The sequence below is a fragment of the Salmo salar genome, chromosome 26 (assembly GCF_965601325.2).
Source record: "Salmo salar chromosome 26, fSalSal1, whole genome shotgun sequence".
In the NCBI taxonomy this organism is placed as follows: Eukaryota; Metazoa; Chordata; class Actinopteri; order Salmoniformes; family Salmonidae; genus Salmo; species Salmo salar.
The window spans coordinates 40,464,314-40,483,535 of NC_138316.1; the positions used below are offsets into that span (position 1 = coordinate 40,464,314).

At 52.0% G+C, this 19,222-nt stretch overlaps 1 protein-coding gene across 1 annotated transcript in view; it reads left to right on the forward strand.

The window, feature by feature from the left end:
• The window catches only part of LOC106562552 (metallophosphoesterase MPPED2), a 195,279-nt gene extending 178,490 nt beyond the window's left edge, over positions 1-16,789 (forward strand). The window contains exons 5-7 of the mRNA XM_045707978.2: positions 6,063-6,178; positions 7,017-7,130; positions 15,260-16,789. Of these exons, the coding sequence (XP_045563934.1) occupies positions 6,063-6,178; positions 7,017-7,130; positions 15,260-15,378 (349 nt within the window). The 3' untranslated portion in view covers positions 15,379-16,789. The remainder of the gene's footprint in view (positions 1-6,062; positions 6,179-7,016; positions 7,131-15,259) is intronic.
• Positions 16,790-19,222: the final 2,433 nt, after the last annotated feature.

Below are 19,222 nucleotides of genomic sequence, written 5' to 3' on the forward strand. Positions count from 1 at the left end.
GTTAGATCCACTCTGCCTGAGGAGAGCCATCTCATGTCAGTCACACTGCTTCAGTCTGGGAGGGTTAGATCCACTCTGCCTGAGGAGGGCCATCTCATGACAGTCACACTGCTTCGGTCTGGGAGGGTTAGATCCACTCTGCCTGAGGAGGGCCATCTCATGACAGTCACACTGCTTCAGTCTGGGAGGGTTAGATCCACTCTGCCTGAGGAGGGCCATCTCATGACAGTCACACTGCTTCGGTCTGGGAGGGTTAGATCCACTCTGCCTGAGGAGGGCCATCTCATGTCAGTCACACTGCTTCAGTCTGGGAGGGTTAGATCCACTCTGCCTGAGGAGGGCCATCTCATGTCAGTCACACTGCTTCAGTCTGGGAGGGTTAGATCCACTCTGCCTGAGGGCCATCTCATGACAGTCACACTGCTTCGGTCTGGGAGGGTTAGATCCCCTCTGCCTGAGGAGGGCCATCTCATGTCAGTCACACTGCTTCAGTCTAGGAGGGTTAGATCCACTCTGCCTGAGGAGGGCCATCTCATGTCAGTCACACTGCTTCAGTCTGGGAGGGTTAGATCCACTCTGCCTGAGGAGGGCCATCTCATGTCAGTCACACTGCTTCAGTCTGGGAGGGTTAGATCCACTCTGCCTGAGGAGGGCCATCTCATGTCAGTCACACTGCTTCAGTCTGGGAGGGTTAGATCCACTCTGCCTGAGGAGGGCCATCTCATGTCAGTCACACTGCTTCAGTCTAGGAGGGTTAGATCCACTCTGCCTGAGGAGGGCCATCTCATGTCAGTCACACTGCTTCAGTCTGGGAGGGTTAGATCCACTCTGCCTGAGGAGGGCCATCTCATGTCAGTCACACTGCTTCAGTCTGGGAGGGTGTGATCCACTCTTCCTGAGGAGGGCCATCTCATGTCAGTCACACTGCTTCAGTCTGGGAGGGTTAGATCCACTCTGCCTGAGGACAGCCATCTCATGTCAGTCACACTGCTTCAGTCTGGGAGGGTTAGATCCACTCTGCCTGAGGAGAGCCATCTCATGTCAGTCACACTGCTTCAGTCTGGGAGGGTTAGATCCACTCTGCCTGAGGAGGGCCATCTCATGACAGTCACACTGCTTCAGTTTGGGAGGGTTAGATCCACTCTGCCTGAGGAGGGCCATCTCATGTCAGTCACACTGCTTCAGTCTGGGAGGGTTAGATCCACTCTGCCTGAGGAGGGCCATCTCATGGCAGTCACACTGCTTCAGTCTAGGAGGGTTAGATCCACTCTGCCTGAGGAGGGCCATCTCATGAAAGTCACACTGCTTCAGTCTGGGAGGGTTAGATCCACTCTGCCTGAGGAGGGCCATCTCATGACAGTCACACTGCTTCAGTCTAGGAGGGTTAGATCCACTCTGCCTGAGGAGGGCCATCTCATGAAAGTCACACTGCTTCAGTCTGGGAGGGTTAGATCCACTCTGCCTGAGGAGGGCCATCCCATGACAGTCACACTGCTTCAGTCTGGGAGGGTTAGATCCACTCTGCCTGAGGAGGGCCATCTCATGACAGTCACACTGCTTCAGTCTGGGAGGGTTAGATCCACTCTGCCTGAGGAGGGCCATCTCATGTCAGTCACACTGCTTCAGTCTGGGAGGGTTAGATCCACTCTGCCTGAGGAGGGCCATCTCATGTCAGTCACACTGCTTCAGTCTGGGAGGGTTAGATCCACTCTGCCTGAGGAGGGCCATCTCATGTCAGTCACACTGCTTCAGTCTAGGAGGGTTAGATCCACTCTGCCTGAGGAGGGCCATCTCATGACAGTCACACTGCTTCAGTCTGGGAGGGTTAGATCCACTCTGCCTGAGGAGGGCCATCTCATGTCAGTCACACTGCTTCAGTCTGGGAGGGTTAGATCCACTCTGCCTGAGAAGGGCCATCTCATGTCAGTCACACTGCTTCAGTCTGGGAGGGTTAGATCCACTCTGCCTGAGGAGGGCCATCTCATGTCAGTCACACTGCTTCAGTCTAGGAGGGTTAGATCCACTCTGCCTGAGGGCCATCTCATGTCAGTCACACTGCTTCAGTCTAGGAGGGTTAGATCCACTCTGCCTGAGGAGAGCCATCTCATGACAGTCACACTGCTTCAGTCTAGGAGGGTTAGATCCACTCTGCCTGAGGAGGGCCATCTCATGACAGTCACACTGCTTCAGTCTAGGAGGGTTAGATCCACTCTGCCTGAGGAGGGCCATCTCATGACAGTCACACTGCTTCAGTCTAGGAGGGTTAGATCCACTCTGCCTGAGGAGGGCCATCTCATGAAAGTCACACTGCTTCAGTCTGGGAGGGTTAGATCCACTCTGCCTGAGGAGGGCCATCTCATGTCAGTCACACTGCTTCAGTCTAGGAGGGTTAGATCCACTCTGCCTGAGGAGGGCCATCTCATGTCAGTCACACTGCTTCGGTCTGGGAGGGTTAGATCCACTCTGCCTGAGGAGGGCAATCTCATGTCAGTCACACTGCTTCGGTCTGGGAGGGTTAGATCCACTCTGCCTGAGGAGGGCCATCTCATGACAGTCACACTGCTTCAGTCTGGGAGGGTTAGATCCACTCTGCCTGAGGAGGGCCATCTCATGACAGTCACACTGCTTCAGTCTGGGAGGGTTAGATCCACTCTGCCTGAGGAGGGCCATCTCATGTCAGTCACACTGCTTCAGTCTAGGAGGGTTAGATCCACTCTGCCTGAGGAGGGCCATCTCATGTCAGTCACACTGCTTCGGTCTAGGAGGGTTAGATCCACTCTGCCTGAGGAGGGCCATCTCATGTCAGTCACACTGCTTCAGTCTAGGAGGGTTAGATCCACTCTGCCTGAGGAGGGCCATCTCATGTCAGTCACACTGCTTCGGTCTGGGAAGGTTAGATCCACTCTGCCTGAGAAGGGCCATCTCATGTCAGTCACACTGCTTCAGTCTGGGAGGGTTAGATCCACTCTGCCTGAGGAGGGCCATCTCATGACAGTCACACTGCTTCAGTCTGGGAGGGTTAGATCCACTCTGCCTGAGGAGGGCCATCTCATGTCAGTCACACTGCTTCAGTCTAGGAGGGTTAGATCCACTCTGCCTGAGGAGGGCCATCTCATGTCAGTCACACTGCTTCAGTCTGGGAGGGTTAGATCCACTCTGCCTGAGGGCCATCTCATGTCAGTCACACTGCTTCAGTCTAGGAGGGTTAGATCCACTCTGCCTGAGGAGAGCCATCTCATGACAGTCACACTGCTTCAGTCTAGGAGGGTTAGATCCACTCTGCCTGAGGAGGGCCATCTCATGACAGTCACACTGCTTCAGTCTAGGAGGGTTAGATCCACTCTGCCTGAGGAGGGCCATCTCATGACAGTCACACTGCTTCAGTCTGGGAGGGTTAGATCCACTCTGCCTGAGGAGGGCCATCTCATGTCAGTCACACTGCTTCAGTCTAGGAGGGTTAGATCCACTCTGCCTGAGGAGGGCCATCTCATGTCAGTCACACTGCTTCAGTCTGGGAGGGTTAGATCCACTCTGCCTGAGGAGGGCCATCTCATGTCAGTCACACTGCTTCAGTCTGGGAGGGTTAGATCCACTCTGCCTGAGGAGGGCCATCTCATGTCAGTCACACTGCTTCAGTCTGGGAGGGTTAGATCCACTCTGCCTGAGGAGGGCCATCTCATGTCAGTCACACTGCTTCAGTCTGGGAGGGTGTGATCCACTCTTCCTGAGGAGGGCCATCTCATGTCAGTCACACTGCTTCAGTCTGGGAGGGTTAGATCCACTCTGCCTGAGGAGAGCCATCTCATGTCAGTCACACTGCTTCAGTCTGGGAGGGTTAGATCCACTCTGCCTGAGGAGAGCCATCTCATGTCAGTCACACTGCTTCAGTCTGGGAGGGTTAGATCCACTCTGCCTGAGGAGGGCCATCTCATGACAGTCACACTGCTTCAGTTTGGGAGGGTTAGATCCACTCTGCCTGAGGAGGGCCATCTCATGTCAGTCACACTGCTTCAGTCTGGGAGGGTTAGATCCACTCTGCCTGAGGAGGGCCATCTCATGGCAGTCACACTGCTTCAGTCTAGGAGGGTTAGATCCACTCTGCCTGAGGAGGGCCATCTCATGAAAGTCACACTGCTTCAGTCTGGGAGGGTTAGATCCACTCTGCCTGAGGAGGGCCATCTCATGACAGTCACACTGCTTCAGTCTAGGAGGGTTAGATCCACTCTGCCTGAGGAGGGCCATCTCATGAAAGTCACACTGCTTCAGTCTGGGAGGGTTAGATCCACTCTGCCTGAGGAGGGCCATCCCATGACAGTCACACTGCTTCAGTCTGGGAGGGTTAGATCCACTCTGCCTGAGGAGGGCCATCTCATGACAGTCACACTGCTTCAGTCTGGGAGGGTTAGATCCACTCTGCCTGAGGAGGGCCATCTCATGTCAGTCACACTGCTTCAGTCTGGGAGGGTTAGATCCACTCTGCCTGAGGAGGGCCATCTCATGTCAGTCACACTGCTTCAGTCTGGGAGGGTTAGATCCACTCTGCCTGAGGAGGGCCATCTCATGACAGTCACACTGCTTCAGTCTGGGAGGGGGTTGGGGAGATCATACAGTCAGTTGGTGCCTAGTGTTTGGAAATTGTGTTAATCATTTTGTGTGTGTGTGTGTGTGTGTGTGTGTGTGTGTGTGTGTGTGTGTGTGTGTGTGTGTGTGTGTGTGTGTGTGTGTGTGTGTGTGTGTGTGTGTTTGAAATGTGTTACACATTGTCTTCTTGTTTTGGTGTAGAGGGTCAAATAGATGTGGCTATTGTAGCAAGATAACTCTAGTCAGACACCTGGCCGGGACACGGCTTATTTCACTGTCTCTCTGTGTTAACTAACTGACACGGCTTATTTCACTGTCTCTCTGTGTTAACTAACTGACACGGCTTATTTCACTGTCTCTCTGTGTTAACTAACGGACACGGCTTATTTCACTGTCTCTCTGTGTTATCTAACTGACACGGCTTATTTCGCTGTCTATCTATGTTAACTAACTGACACGGCTTATTTCACTGTCTCTCTGTGTTAACTGACACGGCTTATTTCACTGTCTCTCTGTGTTAACTGACATGGCTTATTTCACTGTCTCTCTGTGTTAACTAATTGACACAGCTTATTTCACTGTCTGTGTTAACTGACACGGCTTATTTCACTGTCTCTCTGTGTTAACTGACACGGCTTATTTCACTGTCTCTCTGTGTTAACTAACGGACACGGCTTATTTCACTGTCTCTCTGTGTTAACTAACGGACACGGCTTATTTCACTGTCTCTCTGTGTTAACTAACTGACACGGCTTATTTCACTGTCTCTCTGTGTTAACTAACTGACACGGCTTATTTCACTGTCTCTCTGTGTTAACTAACGGACACGGCTTATTTCACTGTCTCTCTGTGTTATCTAACTGACACGGCTTATTTCACTGTCTATCTATGTTAACTAACTGACACGGCTTATTTCACTGTCTCTCTGTGTTAACTGACACGGCTTATTTCACTGTCTCTCTGTGTTAACTGACATGGCTTATTTCACTGTCTCTCTGTGTTAACTAATTGACACAGCTTATTTCACTGTCTGTGTTAACTGACACGGCTTATTTCACTGTCTCTCTGTGTTAACTGACACGGCTTATTTCACTGTCTCTCTGTGTTAACTAACGGACACGGCTTATTTCACTGTCTCTCTGTGTTAACTAACGGACACGGCTTATTTCACTGTCTCTCTGTGTTAACTGACTGACACGGCTTATTTCACTGTCTCTCTGTGTTAACTAACTGACACGGCTTATTTCACTGTCTCTCTGTGGTAACTGACACAGCTTATTTCACTGTCTCTCTGTGTTAACTACCTGACACGGCTTATTTCACTATCTCTCTGTGTTAACTAATTGACACAGCTTATTTCACTGTCTGTGTTAACTGACACAGCTTATTTCACTGTCTCTCTGTGTTAACTGACACAGCTTATTTCACTGTCTCTCTGTGTTAGCTAACTGACAGCCGTTGTTGTGTCTGTGTCCCTGTAGGAGCCCGTGGTTTAACGGCTGGGGGTTCAACCTGCCTAGGGGCCAGTCTCTGCTGGATAAATGGAACCAAGTCCCAGAGGGCATTGACATCCTCATGACCCACTGCCCTCCCCTCGGTGAGTCCAATTAACCAATCACATTCACAACCCGTCATCACTATGCCTAATGGGGCCGCCCTTATTATTTAAATCCATCCGAATATATTAAGGAGCAGGTTAGGTTGCATGTGTGTGTGTGCGCCTGTGTGCGCGTGTGTGCGCGTGTGTGCGCGTGTATGTGTGCGTGTGTGTGTGCGTGTGCGTGTGCGTGTGTGTGTGTGTGTACACTGCATCAGCTTTGCATAATCATCTCAGCCCTCCTCCCCTGCAGAATTCTAATGTTCCCAACCAGTCTGGTTCTATATTTGACAGTGGAACTTTGTTTACTCCCTCAGTAGAACATGAAATTGTTTTCCTTAGTTGTTGAGCTTCAGTTGTTTTCCTTAGTTGTTGAGCTTCAGTTGTTTTCCTTAGTTGTTGAGCTTCAGTTGTTTTCCTTAGTTGTTGAGCTTCAGTTGTTTTCCTTAGTTGTTGAGCTTCAGTTGTTGAGCTTCAGTTATTGAGCTTCAGTTGTTCTTGTTCCTCTGTGTCTTTCTATTCTGTGTCTGGTATTATTGACGGATTTCCTTCCTCTCCTGCTACTACTACTGCTACGGGTGCTGTTTGATTGCATGGAAACTCGATTTCACACCAGTGTGACAGACGCTGGAAACGAGTGGCTGGGGCCGGAGCTAAGGCTGGGGCCGGAGCTAAGGCTGGGGCCGGAGTATGGAGAAAGGGAGAGAGGTGTAGAGGCTGGGGATAAGACTTTACCTACGGAAAATAGAAATGGTGCATGGCTTTACCAAGTAACTATTGTGCTAGGTTATTGTTGCTGTCTTATCTAGGTTTGTTGTCTTTCTTGTGTGTTCCTCAGGGTTCAGAGACTGGGTTCCTAAGGAGCTGCAGAGGGTGGGCTGTGTGGAGCTGCTCAACACGGTCCAGAGGAGGGTCCGGCCCAAACTACACGCCTTCGGAGGAATACATGAAGGTCAGTCAGGATGCCTGCCATAGACACACACCCCCCACCACGACCCAGGGTAGAAGAAGCCCTTGGAGTAGGGATGGATTAGAGAGAATGAGAGATGGGTTGTCATGGGTTTCTGTTCAGTACTTTCTCCTGCTTAGACAGGGATGGGGGAGGTGGTGTTGGAGACATTATGGGGTAGACAGGGATGGGGGAGGTGGTGTTGGAGACATTATGGGGTAGACAGGGTGGAGAGGTGGTGTTGGAGACATTATGGGGTAGACAGGGATGGAGGAGGTGGTGTTGGAGACATTATGGGGTGGACAGGGATGGGGGTGGTGGTGTTGGAGAAATTATGGGGTGGATAGGGTGGAGAGGTGGTGTTGGAGACATTATGGGGTAGACAGGGTGGAGAGGTGGTGTTGGAGACATTATGGGGTAGACAGGGATGGGGTGGTGGTGTTGGAGACATTATGGGGTAAACAGGGATGGGGGTGGTGGTGTTGGAGACATTATGGGGTAGACAGGGTGGAGAGGTGGTGTTGGAGACATTATGGGGGTAGACAGGGATGGGGGTGGTGGTGTTGGAGACATTATGGGGTGGACAGGGTGGAGAGGTGGTGTTGGATACATTATGGGGGTGGACAGGGTGGAGAGGTGGTGTTGGAAACATTATGGGTTAGACAGGGATGGGGGTGGTGGTGTTGGAGACATTATGGGGTGGACAGGGTGGGGAGGTGGTGTTGGAGACATTATGGGGTAGACAGGTATGGGGGTGGTGGTGTTGGAGACATTATGGGGTAGACAGGGTGGAGAGGTGATGTTGGAGACATTATGGGGTAGACAGGGATGGGGTGGTGGTGTTGGAGACATTATGGGGTGGACAGGGTGGGGGAGGTGGTGTTGGAGACATTATGGGGGTAGACAGGGGTGGAGAGGTGGTGTTGGAGACATTATGGGGTAGACAGGGACGGGGGAGGTGGAGTTGGAGACATTATGGGGTAGACAGGGATGAGGGAGGTGGTGTTGGAGACATTATGGGGTAGACAGGGTGGGGAGGTGGTGTTGGAGACATTATGGGGGTAGACAGGGTGGGGAGGTGGTGTTGGAGACATTATGGGGGTGGACAGGGTTGGGAGGTGGTGTTGGAGACATTATGGGGTAGACAGGGTGGAGAGGTGGTGTTGGAGACATTATGGGGGTGGACAGGGATGGGGGTGGTGGTGTTGGAGACATTATGGGGTAGACAGGGTGGAGAGGTGGTGCTGGAGACATTATGGGGTAGACAGGGTTGAGAGGTGGTGTTGTAGACATTATGGGGTAAACGGGGATGGGGGAGGTGGTGTTGCAGACATTATGGGGGTGGACAGGGTGGAGAGGTGGTGTTGGAGACATTATGGGGTAAACAGGGATGGGGGTGGTGTTGGAGACATTATGGGGTAGACAGGGTGGGGTGGTGGTGTTGGAGACATTATGGGGTAGACAGGGATGGGGGAGGTGGTGTTGGAGACATTATGGGGTAGACAGGGTGGGGAGGTGGTGCTGGAGACATTATGGGGTAGACAGGGATGGGAGGTGGAGTTGAAGACATTATGGGGTAGACAGGGTGGAGAGGTGGTGTTGGAGACATTATGGGGTAGACAGGGTGGAGAGGTGGTGTTGGAGACATTATGGGGTAGACAGGGTGGGGAGGTGGTGTTGGAGACATTATGGGGTAGACAGGGAGAGGGGAGGTGGTGTTGCAGACATTATGGGGGTGGACAGGGATGGGGGAGGTGGTGTTGGAGATATTATGGGGTAGACAGGGTGGAGAGGTGGTGTTGGAGACATTATGGGGTAAACAGGGATGGGGGAGGTGGTGTTGGAGACATTATAGGGTGGAGAGGTGGTGTTGGAGACATTATGGGGTGGACAGGGATGGGGTGGTGGTGTTGGAGACATTGTGGGGTAGACAGGGTGGAGAGGTGGTGTTGCAGACATTATGGGGGTGGACAGGGATGGGGAGGTGGTGTTGGAGACATTATGGGGTAGACAGGGTGGAGAGGTGGTGTTGGAGACATTATGGGGTAGACAGGGATGGGGGAGGTGGTGTTGGAGACATTGTGGGGTAGACAGGGTGGAGAGGTGGTGTTGGAGATATTATGGGGTAGACAGGGTGAGGAGGTGGTGTTGGAGATGTTATGGGGTAGACAGGGTGGAGAGGTGGTGTTGGAGACATTATGGGGGTATACAGGGATGGGGAGGTGGTGTTGGAGACATTATGGGGTAGACAGGGTGGAGAGGTGGTGTTGGAGATATTATGGGGTGGACAGGGTGGGGAGGTGGTGTTGGAGACATTATGGGGTGGACAGGGATGGGGGAGGTGGTGTTGGAGACATTATGGGGTGGACAGGGATGGGGTGGTGGTGTTGGAGACATTATGGGGTAGACAGGGTGGGGGAGGTGGGGTTGGAGACATTATGGGGGTAGACAGGGTGGAGAGGTGGTGTTGGAGACATTATGGGGGTAGACAGGGTGGAGAGGTGGTGTTGGAGACATTATGGGGTGGACAGGGTGGGGAGGTGGTGTTGGAGACATTATGGGGTAGACAGGGATGGGGAGGTGGAGTTGGAGACATTATGGGGTGGACAGGGTGGAGAGGTGGTACTGGAGACATTATGGGGTTGACAGGGTTGAGGTGGTGGTGTTGGAGACATTATGGGGTAGACAGGGATGGAAGTGGTGGTGTTGGAGACATTATGGGGTTGACAGGGTTGGGGTGGTGGTGTTGGAGACATTATGGGGTAGACAGGGATGGAGGTGGTGGTGTTGGGGACTGGGTAGGGGTAGACAGGGATGGTGGTGGTGGTGTTGAGGACTGGGTAGGGGTAGACATGAATGGGGAACGTGATACCCCATACCCCTAATCTGCCTCTGGGCTAAAGACATGCTTCACTGATCTCTCCCTCCCTACCTTCCTCCCTCAGTCTTTCCTTCCCTTCTCTCCCTCAGTCCCTCCATCCCTCAGTCCCTCCCTCCCTCAGTCCCTCCCTCCCTTCTCTCCCTCAGTCCCTCCTTACCTCCATCCCTCAGTCCCTCCAGCCCTCAGTCCCTCCCTCCCCACCTACATCCCTCAGTCCCTCCCTCCCTACCTCCATCCCTCAGTCCCTCACTCCCTACTTCCCTCCCTCAGTCCCTACCTCCATCCCTCAGTCCCTCACTCCCTACCTCCCTCCATCAGTCCCTACCTCCATCCCTCAGTCCCTCCCTCCCTCAGTCCCTCCCTCCCTACCTCAGTCCCTCCCGACCTCCCTCCCTCAGTCCCTCCCTTCCGACCTCCCTCCCTCAGTCCCTCCCAACCTCCCTCCCTACCTCCCTCCCTCAGTCCCTCCCTACCTCCCTCCCTCAGACCCTCCCTACCTACCTTCCTCCCTCAGTCCCTCCCTACCTACCTTCCTCCCTCAGTCCCTCCCTACCTCCCTCCCTCAGTCCCTCCATCCCTCAGTCCCTCCCTCCCAACCTCCATCCCTCAGTCCCTCCCTCCCTACCTCCATCCCTCAGTCCCTACCTCCATCCCTCAGTCCCTCCCTCCCTACCTCCATCCCTCAGTCCCTCCCTCCCAACCTCCATCCCTCAGTCCCTCCCTCCCTACCTCCATCCCTCAGTCCCTCCCTCCCTATCTCCATCCCTCAGTCCCTCCCTACCTCCATCCCTCAGTCCCTCCCTCCCTATCTCCATCCCTCAGTCCCTCCCAACCTCCATCCCTCAGTCCCTCCCTCCCTACCTCCATCCCTCAGTCCCTCCCTCCCAACCTCCATCCCTCAGTCCCTCCCTCCCAACCTCCATCCCTCAGTCCCTCCCTCCCTACCTCCATCCCTCAGTCCCTCCCTCCCTATCTCCCTCCCTCAGTCCCTCCCTACCTCCATCCCTCAGTCCCTCCCTCCCAACCTCCATCCCTCAGTCCCTCCCTCCCAACCTCCATCCCTCAGTCCCTCCCTCCCAACCTCCATCCCATAGTCCCTCCCTCCCCTCCTCCCTACCTCCATCCCTCAGTCCCTCCCTCCTTACCTCCATCCCTTAGTCCCTCCATCCCTCAGTCCCTCCCTCCCTACCTCCATCCCTCAGTCCCTCTCTCCCTACCTCCCTCCCTCAGTCCCTCCATCCCTCAGTCCCTCCCTCCCAACCTCGATCCCTCAGTCCCTCCCTCCCTACCTCCCTACCTCCATCCCTCAGTCCCTCCCTCCCTACCTCCATCCCTTAGTCCCTCCATCCCTCAGTCCCTCCCTCCCTACCTCCATCCCTCAGTCCCTCCCTACCTCCATCCCTCAGTCCCTCCCTCCCTACCTCCCTCCCTACCTCCCTCAGTCCCTCCATCCCTCAGTCCCTCCCTCCCTACCTCCATCCCTTAGTCCCTACCTCCCTCAGTCCCTCCATCCCTCAGTTCCTCCCTCCATCCCTCAGTCCCTCCCTCCCTACCTCCATCCCTCAGTCCCTCCCTCCCTCAGTCCCTCCCTCCCTCCCAACCTCCATCCCTCAGTCCCTCTCTCCCTACCTCCATCCCTCAGTCCCTCCCTCCCTACCTCCATCCCTCAGTCCCTCCCTCCCTACCTCCCTCAGTCCCTCCATCCCTCAGTCCCTCCCTACCTCCATCCCTCAGTCCCTCCATCCCTCCGTCGCTCCCTCCATCCCTCCGTCCCTCCCTCCCTCCCTACCTCCCTCGCTCAGTCCCTCCCTCCCTCCCTATCCCCCTCCCTAAGTGGAGAGGACAACTTAACCTTTTTTAGGCAGGAGTGTCGTAAAAGAAAACCAACCATCGCCTGTCGGATAGTGAATTGAGTCTTAAACTCAAAACATTTCCTCTCTCATCCATGAACTTCTACCTTAGGGGCCTACAATGGGGTAGACAGGGTGGAGAGGTGTAGGGACGGAGGGACTGAGGGAGAAAGGTAGGGACTGAGGGATGGAGGGATGGAGGTAGAGAAACAAAACAGAGTGTAAAGGAGCATTTACAGTTGCAAAGTTGAGACCGCTTTTGGCAAAAAAACAATTGTGCTAGCAAGATTGCATTTACACACAGTGCAAAATGAGAAAGAAAGCTAGGCGTCCCATTTTGCACTGTGTGTAAATGCAATCTTGCTAGCACAATAGTTTTTTTGCCAAAAGCGGTCTCAACTTTGCAACTGTAAATGCTCCTTTACACTCTGTTTTGTTTCTCTACCTCCATCCCTCAGTCCCTACCTCAGTACCTCCGTCCCTACCTCCATCTCTCAGTCCCTCCCTCCCTACCTCATCCCTCCGTCCCTCCCTACATCCATCCCTCCGTCCCTCCCTTTATCCCTTCCTACCTCCATCCCTCAGTCCCTACCTCCCTCCGTCCCTCCCTACCTCATCCCTCAGTCCCTACCTCAGTCCCTCCGTCCCTACCTCCATCCCTCAGTCCCTCCCTCCCTACCTCATCCCTCCGTCCCTCCCTACATCCATCCCTCCGTCCCTCCCTTTATCCCTTCCTACCTCCATCCCTCAGTCCCTACCTCCCTCCGTCCCTCCCTACCTCCATCCCTCAGTCCCTACCTCAGTCCCTCAGTCCCTCCGTCCCTACCTCCATCCCTCAGTCCCTCCCTCCCTACCTCCATCCCTCAGTCCCTCCCTCCCTACCTCCATCCCTCAGTCCCTCCCTCCCTACCTCCATCCCTCAGTCCCTCCCTCCCAACCTCCATCCCTCAGTCCCTCCCTCCCTATCTCCATCCCTCAGTCCCTCCCTCCCTACCTCCATCCCTCAGTCCCTCCCTCCCTATCTCCATCCCTCAGTCCCTCCCTACCTCCATCCCTCAGTCCCTCCCTCCCTATCTCCATCCCTCAGTCCCTCCCTACCTCCATCCCTCAGTCCCTCCCTCCCAACCTCCATCCCTCAGTCCCTCCCTCCCTACCTCCATCCCTCAGTCCCTCCCTCCCAACCTCCATCCCTCAGTCCCTCCCTCCCTACCTCCATCCCTCAGTCCCTCCCTCCCTATCTCCCTCCCTCAGTCCCTCCCTACCTCCATCCCTCAGTCCCTCCCTCCCAACCTCCATCCCTCAGTCCCTCCCTCCCAACCTCCATCCCTCAGTCCCTCCCTCCCAACCTCCATCCCATAGTCCCTCCCTCCCCTCCTCCCTACCTCCATCCCTCAGTCCCTCCCTCCTTACCTCCATCCCTTAGTCCCTCCATCCCTCAGTCCCTCCCTCCCTACCTCCATCCCTCAGTCCCTCTCTCCCTACCTCCCTCCCTCAGTCCCTCCATCCCTCAGTCCCTCCCTCCCAACCTCGATCCCTCAGTCCCTCCCTCCCTACCTCCCTACCTCCATCCCTCAGTCCCTCCCTCCCTACCTCCATCCCTTAGTCCCTCCATCCCTCAGTCCCTCCCTCCCTACCTCCATCCCTCAGTCCCTCCCTACCTCCATCCCTCAGTCCCTCCCTCCCTACCTCCCTCCCTACCTCCCTCAGTCCCTCCATCCCTCAGTCCCTCCCTCCCTACCTCCATCCCTTAGTCCCTACCTCCCTCAGTCCCTCCATCCCTCAGTTCCTCCCTCCATCCCTCAGTCCCTCCCTCCCTACCTCCATCCCTCAGTCCCTCCCTCCCTCAGTCCCTCCCTCCCTCCCAACCTCCATCCCTCAGTCCCTCTCTCCCTACCTCCATCCCTCAGTCCCTCCCTCCCTACCTCCATCCCTCAGTCCCTCCCTCCCTACCTCCCTCAGTCCCTCCATCCCTCAGTCCCTCCCTACCTCCATCCCTCAGTCCCTCCATCCCTCCGTCGCTCCCTCCATCCCTCCGTCCCTCCCTCCCTACCTCCCTCGCTCAGTCCCTCCCTCCCTCCCTATCCCCCTCCCTAAGTGGAGAGGACAACTTAACCTTTTTTAGGCAGGAGTGTCGTAAAAGAAAACCAACCATCGCCTGTCGGATAGTGAATTGAGTCTTAAACTCAAAACATTTCCTCTCTCATCCATGAACTTCTACCTTAGGGGCCTACAATGGGGTAGACAGGGTGGAGAGGTGTAGGGACGGAGGGACTGAGGGAGAAAGGTAGGGACTGAGGGATGGAGGGATGGAGGTAGAGAAACAAAACAGAGTGTAAAGGAGCATTTACAGTTGCAAAGTTGAGACCGCTTTTGGCAAAAAAACAATTGTGCTAGCAAGATTGCATTTACACACAGTGCAAAATGAGAAAGAAAGCTAGGCGTCCCATTTTGCACTGTGTGTAAATGCAATCTTGCTAGCACAATAGTTTTTTTGCCAAAAGCGGTCTCAACTTTGCGACTGTAAATGCTCCTTTACACTCTGATTTGTTTCTCTACCTCCATCCCTCAGTCCCTACCTCAGTACCTCCGTCCCTACCTCCATCTCTCAGTCCCTCCCTCCCTACCTCATCCCTCCGTCCCTCCCTACATCCATCCCTCCGTCCCTCCCTTTATCCCTTCCTACCTCCATCCCTCAGTCCCTACCTCCCTCCGTCCCTCCCTACCTCCATCCCTCAGTCCCTACCTCAGTCCCTCAGTCCCTCCGTCCCTACCTCCATCCCTCAGTCCCTCCCTCCCTACCTCATCCCTCCGTCCCTCCCTACATCCATCCCTCAGTCCCTCCCTCCCTACCTCCCTTCCTCCCTACCTCCGTCGCCCCCTTCATCCCTTCCTACCTCCATCCCTCAGTCCCTACCTCCCTCCGTCCTTCCCTACCTCCATCCCTTAGTCCCTCCCTCCCTACCTCCCTCCCTCACTCCCTCCCTACCTCCCTCAGTCCCTCCCTCCCTACCTCCCTCCCTAGCTCCCTCAGTCCCTCCCTCAGTCCCTCCCTCCCTACCTCCCTCCGTCCCTCCCTCCCTACCTCCCTCCGTCCCTCCCTACCTCCCTCCCTCAGTCACTCCCTCCATCCCTCAGTCCCTCCCTCCCTACCTCCCTCCCTCACTCCCTCCCTCCCTCCCTACCTCCATCCCTCATTCCATCCTTTATGTTTTTAATTAAAGGTGTAGAAATGAATAGACAGTTCAGAGGAGAGACAATTAAAGAAGTCTCTCAGAAAGGAGCGCACGCTGTGGGGTTTTGATTAGTCCATTAGACAATACGGTTTCTCACTTCATGGCCAATGTTGATGATGCATTGGACTTCCCCGTAGCGTGTGCTGATGATGCGTTCTCCCTCCACAGGGTATGGCATCATGACTGACGGCTGCACCACGTTCATCAACTCCTCCACGTGCACGGTCAGCTTTCAGCCCACCAACCCCCCAATCGTGTTCGACCTGCCCAACCCCTCCAGCTCCTGAGAATGACCTGTGAAAGGGGGGGGGGGTTGGCCAGAATAACCTTTTTTTTCTAACAAATAATGTCAAAATAATTATATTAAGTGTTTCTCTCAAATATTGTTATTTTGTAAGCTGTAAAGTGAAAGAGTGTGGGGGGGGTGTAGGGTTAGAGGGGGGGTGGGAAGGGGGGCAGGTTATAGGGTGCTGAGTGGTTATACAATCTTACTATGGAAGAAAAAGCAGTCGGATCTGTAAGATAAATGATGCTTTGTGAATTTGTACAATTTCCTTCGTTTTTGGGGTTTGTGTTTGCTGGAAACGTCGGTATTGGATGCCATTGTTGATTTTGTACGTTATTGTTTTTTGTGTTTGGTTTCATTTTGTTTCCTGGACAATTCTGCTTTCTGATTGGCTGACAGGGACGATGCCTTAAACTAGCTTTAATGTTCTCAGCTAGAGCCCCACTCTCTGCAAGCTCAGAGAAAGACCTTATTTATTATTAACACGTGTCTATCAACCCAGTTAAACTACACCACACAGAGCAGGGAAAGAAATCTATCAAATTATACACTTGAGATACTCTAACATCTACCGTCTGCAATTCTGATACATCTGGAGAAGAGCAAGTATATATATATATATATATATATATATATATATATATATATATATATATATATATATATATATACTGTATTCATGTTGTAAAAGATCTGTACTAGAAGTTGTTGAAAACATCCTGGTGGGATTTTCTTTCTGGTGTCTTCGGCTGTATTTGATTTAGCTTGTTTCAAATGTTCTTGAAACGTTTTTTTATTAATGTTCACGTCTTACTCCCACTGTTAGGGTCGAGCAGGGGGCTCTAACTCCTCCAGTCTTTGAGTGTTTCTGGGGGTGGAGGCTTTTGTTCCAGTCCAGCAGGAACACACATCTAACTATGTAATGTAGTTGTTTATTTGATGGAGGTTTGTTAGTGCTGGGCTGGAACAAAAGCCTGCCCAGGACCGCAGTTGTAGGCCCCTAAGGTAGAAGTTCATGGATGAGAGAGGAAATGTTTTGAGTTTAAGACTCAATTCACTATCCGACAGGCGATGGTTGGTTTTCTTTTACGACACACCTGCCTAAAAAAGGTTAAGTTGTCCTCTCCATTGTAAATCTGATAGTATTTGTGTTTTTATAGCTTTCTTTCTCATTTTGCACTGTGTGTAAATGCAATCTTGCTAGCACAAAAAAATGTTGCCAAAAGCGGTCTCAACTTTGCAACTGTAAATGCTCCATTCCACTCTGTTTTGTTTCTCTAGCTATTTCTCTCTTCTGTTTCTCTGGCTGTTAGTTTCCTCCTTGTAGGTCTGCTCTCTCTTTCTTTCAGTTCATTGTGATATATTTAGCTGCTTTTATATGCAAATAAAATTGCAAGATTTTTACTTAAGAAGCATTGTCTTGTTGTTGATCAATCATACAGTACCCCGTCATGACTGTTATTACCCTTAATTTGCAATCATAAAAAATGTGCAATGTATAATCATGCTAGTATGAATAGCTTTAAATTGGTTTGAGGTAATTACTGGACATTCGCTCTATTGTAAATTCTCCTGCCTTTTGAAGTGATTTGTGGATTTAAATGAAGGATGCTCAGTGTTTATCCGTCATTGTAGCTATTTTGTATCTGAAAGTTAATTATGAAATGGTTATGTATTCTCTCACTGGAGACACTGGAATCTGATGTTTGAAATGATAGAGGTTTACTTGGGTGAATCTATGCCCCTCCTAGGGTGCTTTTAGACAAGGCTAACATAGGCTATATAAATATCCAGCCCCTTTGGATGTACAGAAAAATATACATTTACAATATAAAAACGTTATCAATGAAACTCAGAATTGTCGCAGGAAATACCATAATTCTCACAACCCTCAATTTAGTTGCCAACAGAATCTGCAATATATTATATGACGCTTGTGCTTACTGTCAGACGTCCTGTGACAGTCCTGTGGGGGTGTTGTCTTTATGTTTGCCATGCTTGCTCTTAAGGACATCCACCATGGTTCAGCCAAGCGGCTCAGGGCTTTGTGTGGGCGAGTCATGCCCTAATCCTATTTCTCACATGAAACCAAGCAGTCCGTCTTTATAGTGTTATGCACCGTTACATAAAGATATGCAGGGTTTCATAGGGCTAATGGTTGTGGTTTATTTGGGTGTAGAGTATATCTGCTAGAGCTTGATCTTCTAATCCTGTTTGGATCAGTTGGTGTATTGAGGAGTGCCAGGTTATACATCAATAGCCTGATCAGGTGAAGGGATGGGGAGTTATACCTCAATACCCTGATCAGGTGAAGGAATTTCTCAAACTAGACACACTAATGTACTTGTCCTCTTGCTCAGCTGTGCACCAGGGCCTCCCACTACTCTTTCTATTTTGGTTAGAGCCAGTTTGAGCTGTTCTGTGAAGGGAGTAGTACACAGCATTGTATGAGATTTTCAGTTTCTTGGCAATTTCTCGCATGGAATCGCCTTCATTTCTCAGTACAAGAATAGACTGACGAGTTTCAGAAGAAAGTGTCACATCTGCTCCAGCTATGCCCTCTGGTGTTCATCCGGTGTCTTCTTGACCTGCAGTTACTCCCCCTGTACACTCTCTCTCCCTCTCCCTCTCCCTCTCTGTGTGATTGTGTGGTTGGAGACAGGTGTGCTGGAGTCAGAGCAGATCCCTACCAGCTGCAACTCGTTCCATAATCAAGACCTCTACAAATACTCAGTCCTGCCACTTCTGCTCTGCCAGATTGTAATCTCTGCTCAGTCAGTTCATGATTCTAGCCATTTATGATTATTCAAGATCCTGTTACTCTGCTGTGCCTGTATCCCTGCCTGACACCGTTTATCCTCGCATTGCAGTTTACCGCTCTGTCTCTGGCTCCTATCTCCCGTTCCACATCTCACCACCCAAATACCTTGCTCTGGATTTTATTCACCAACACTACCTTGGATTCCCCTCAGAACTTGTTTACCCTGTTCTACTCAGCTAACTCCAACCTCAGTCTCCACATCTGTTTTTTCTGCAACTCATCTGAGCTTCCCCGGATCTGCACTCCATATCTCCATGTGTAACAATAAATATTTTGGTTCATTCTTCCCTGTTTCCTCATCTGAGTCTGCTCTTGGGTTCCCCTGTGTCAGAAAGTCTTTGTTTCTGGCGATTTTGAGCCTGTAATCGAACCCACAAATGCCGATGCTCCAGATACTCAACTAGTCTAAAGAAGGCCAGTTTTATTGCTTCTTTATCAGCAAAACAGTTTTCAGCTGTGCTAACATAATTGCAAAAGCGTTTTCTAATGTCAATTAGCCTTTTAAAATGATAAACTTGGATTAGCTAACACAACGTGCCATTGGAACACAGGAGTGATGGTTGCTGAAAATGGGCCTCTGTACGCCTATGTACATATTCCATAAAAATAATCTGCCGTTTCCAGCTACAATAGTCATTTACAACATTAACAATGTCTACACTGTATTTCTGATCAATTTGATGTTATTTTAATGGACAAAAATGTGCTTTTCCTTCAAAAACAAGGACATTTCTAAGTGACCGCAAACTTTTGAACGGTAGTGTACATCAATACCCTGATCAGGTGAAGGGATGAGAGTAGAAGAGAGGGTGGAACAACAGAAAAGTCTTCAGTCCTGGAGTCAAACCCCAGGGCCTTCTCCCTTGGAACCAGCTAACACACAACACAACAGTCAGATTCTCGCAACCCCCTCACGCCCCTTCCACACACACATACTGTACAGTGCCATCTTCGCCTCTCCCCTCCCACCCCGGGAACATCAAAGCAGCCTAACCAATTAACTCGTCCCCCAAACGAGGAGCGC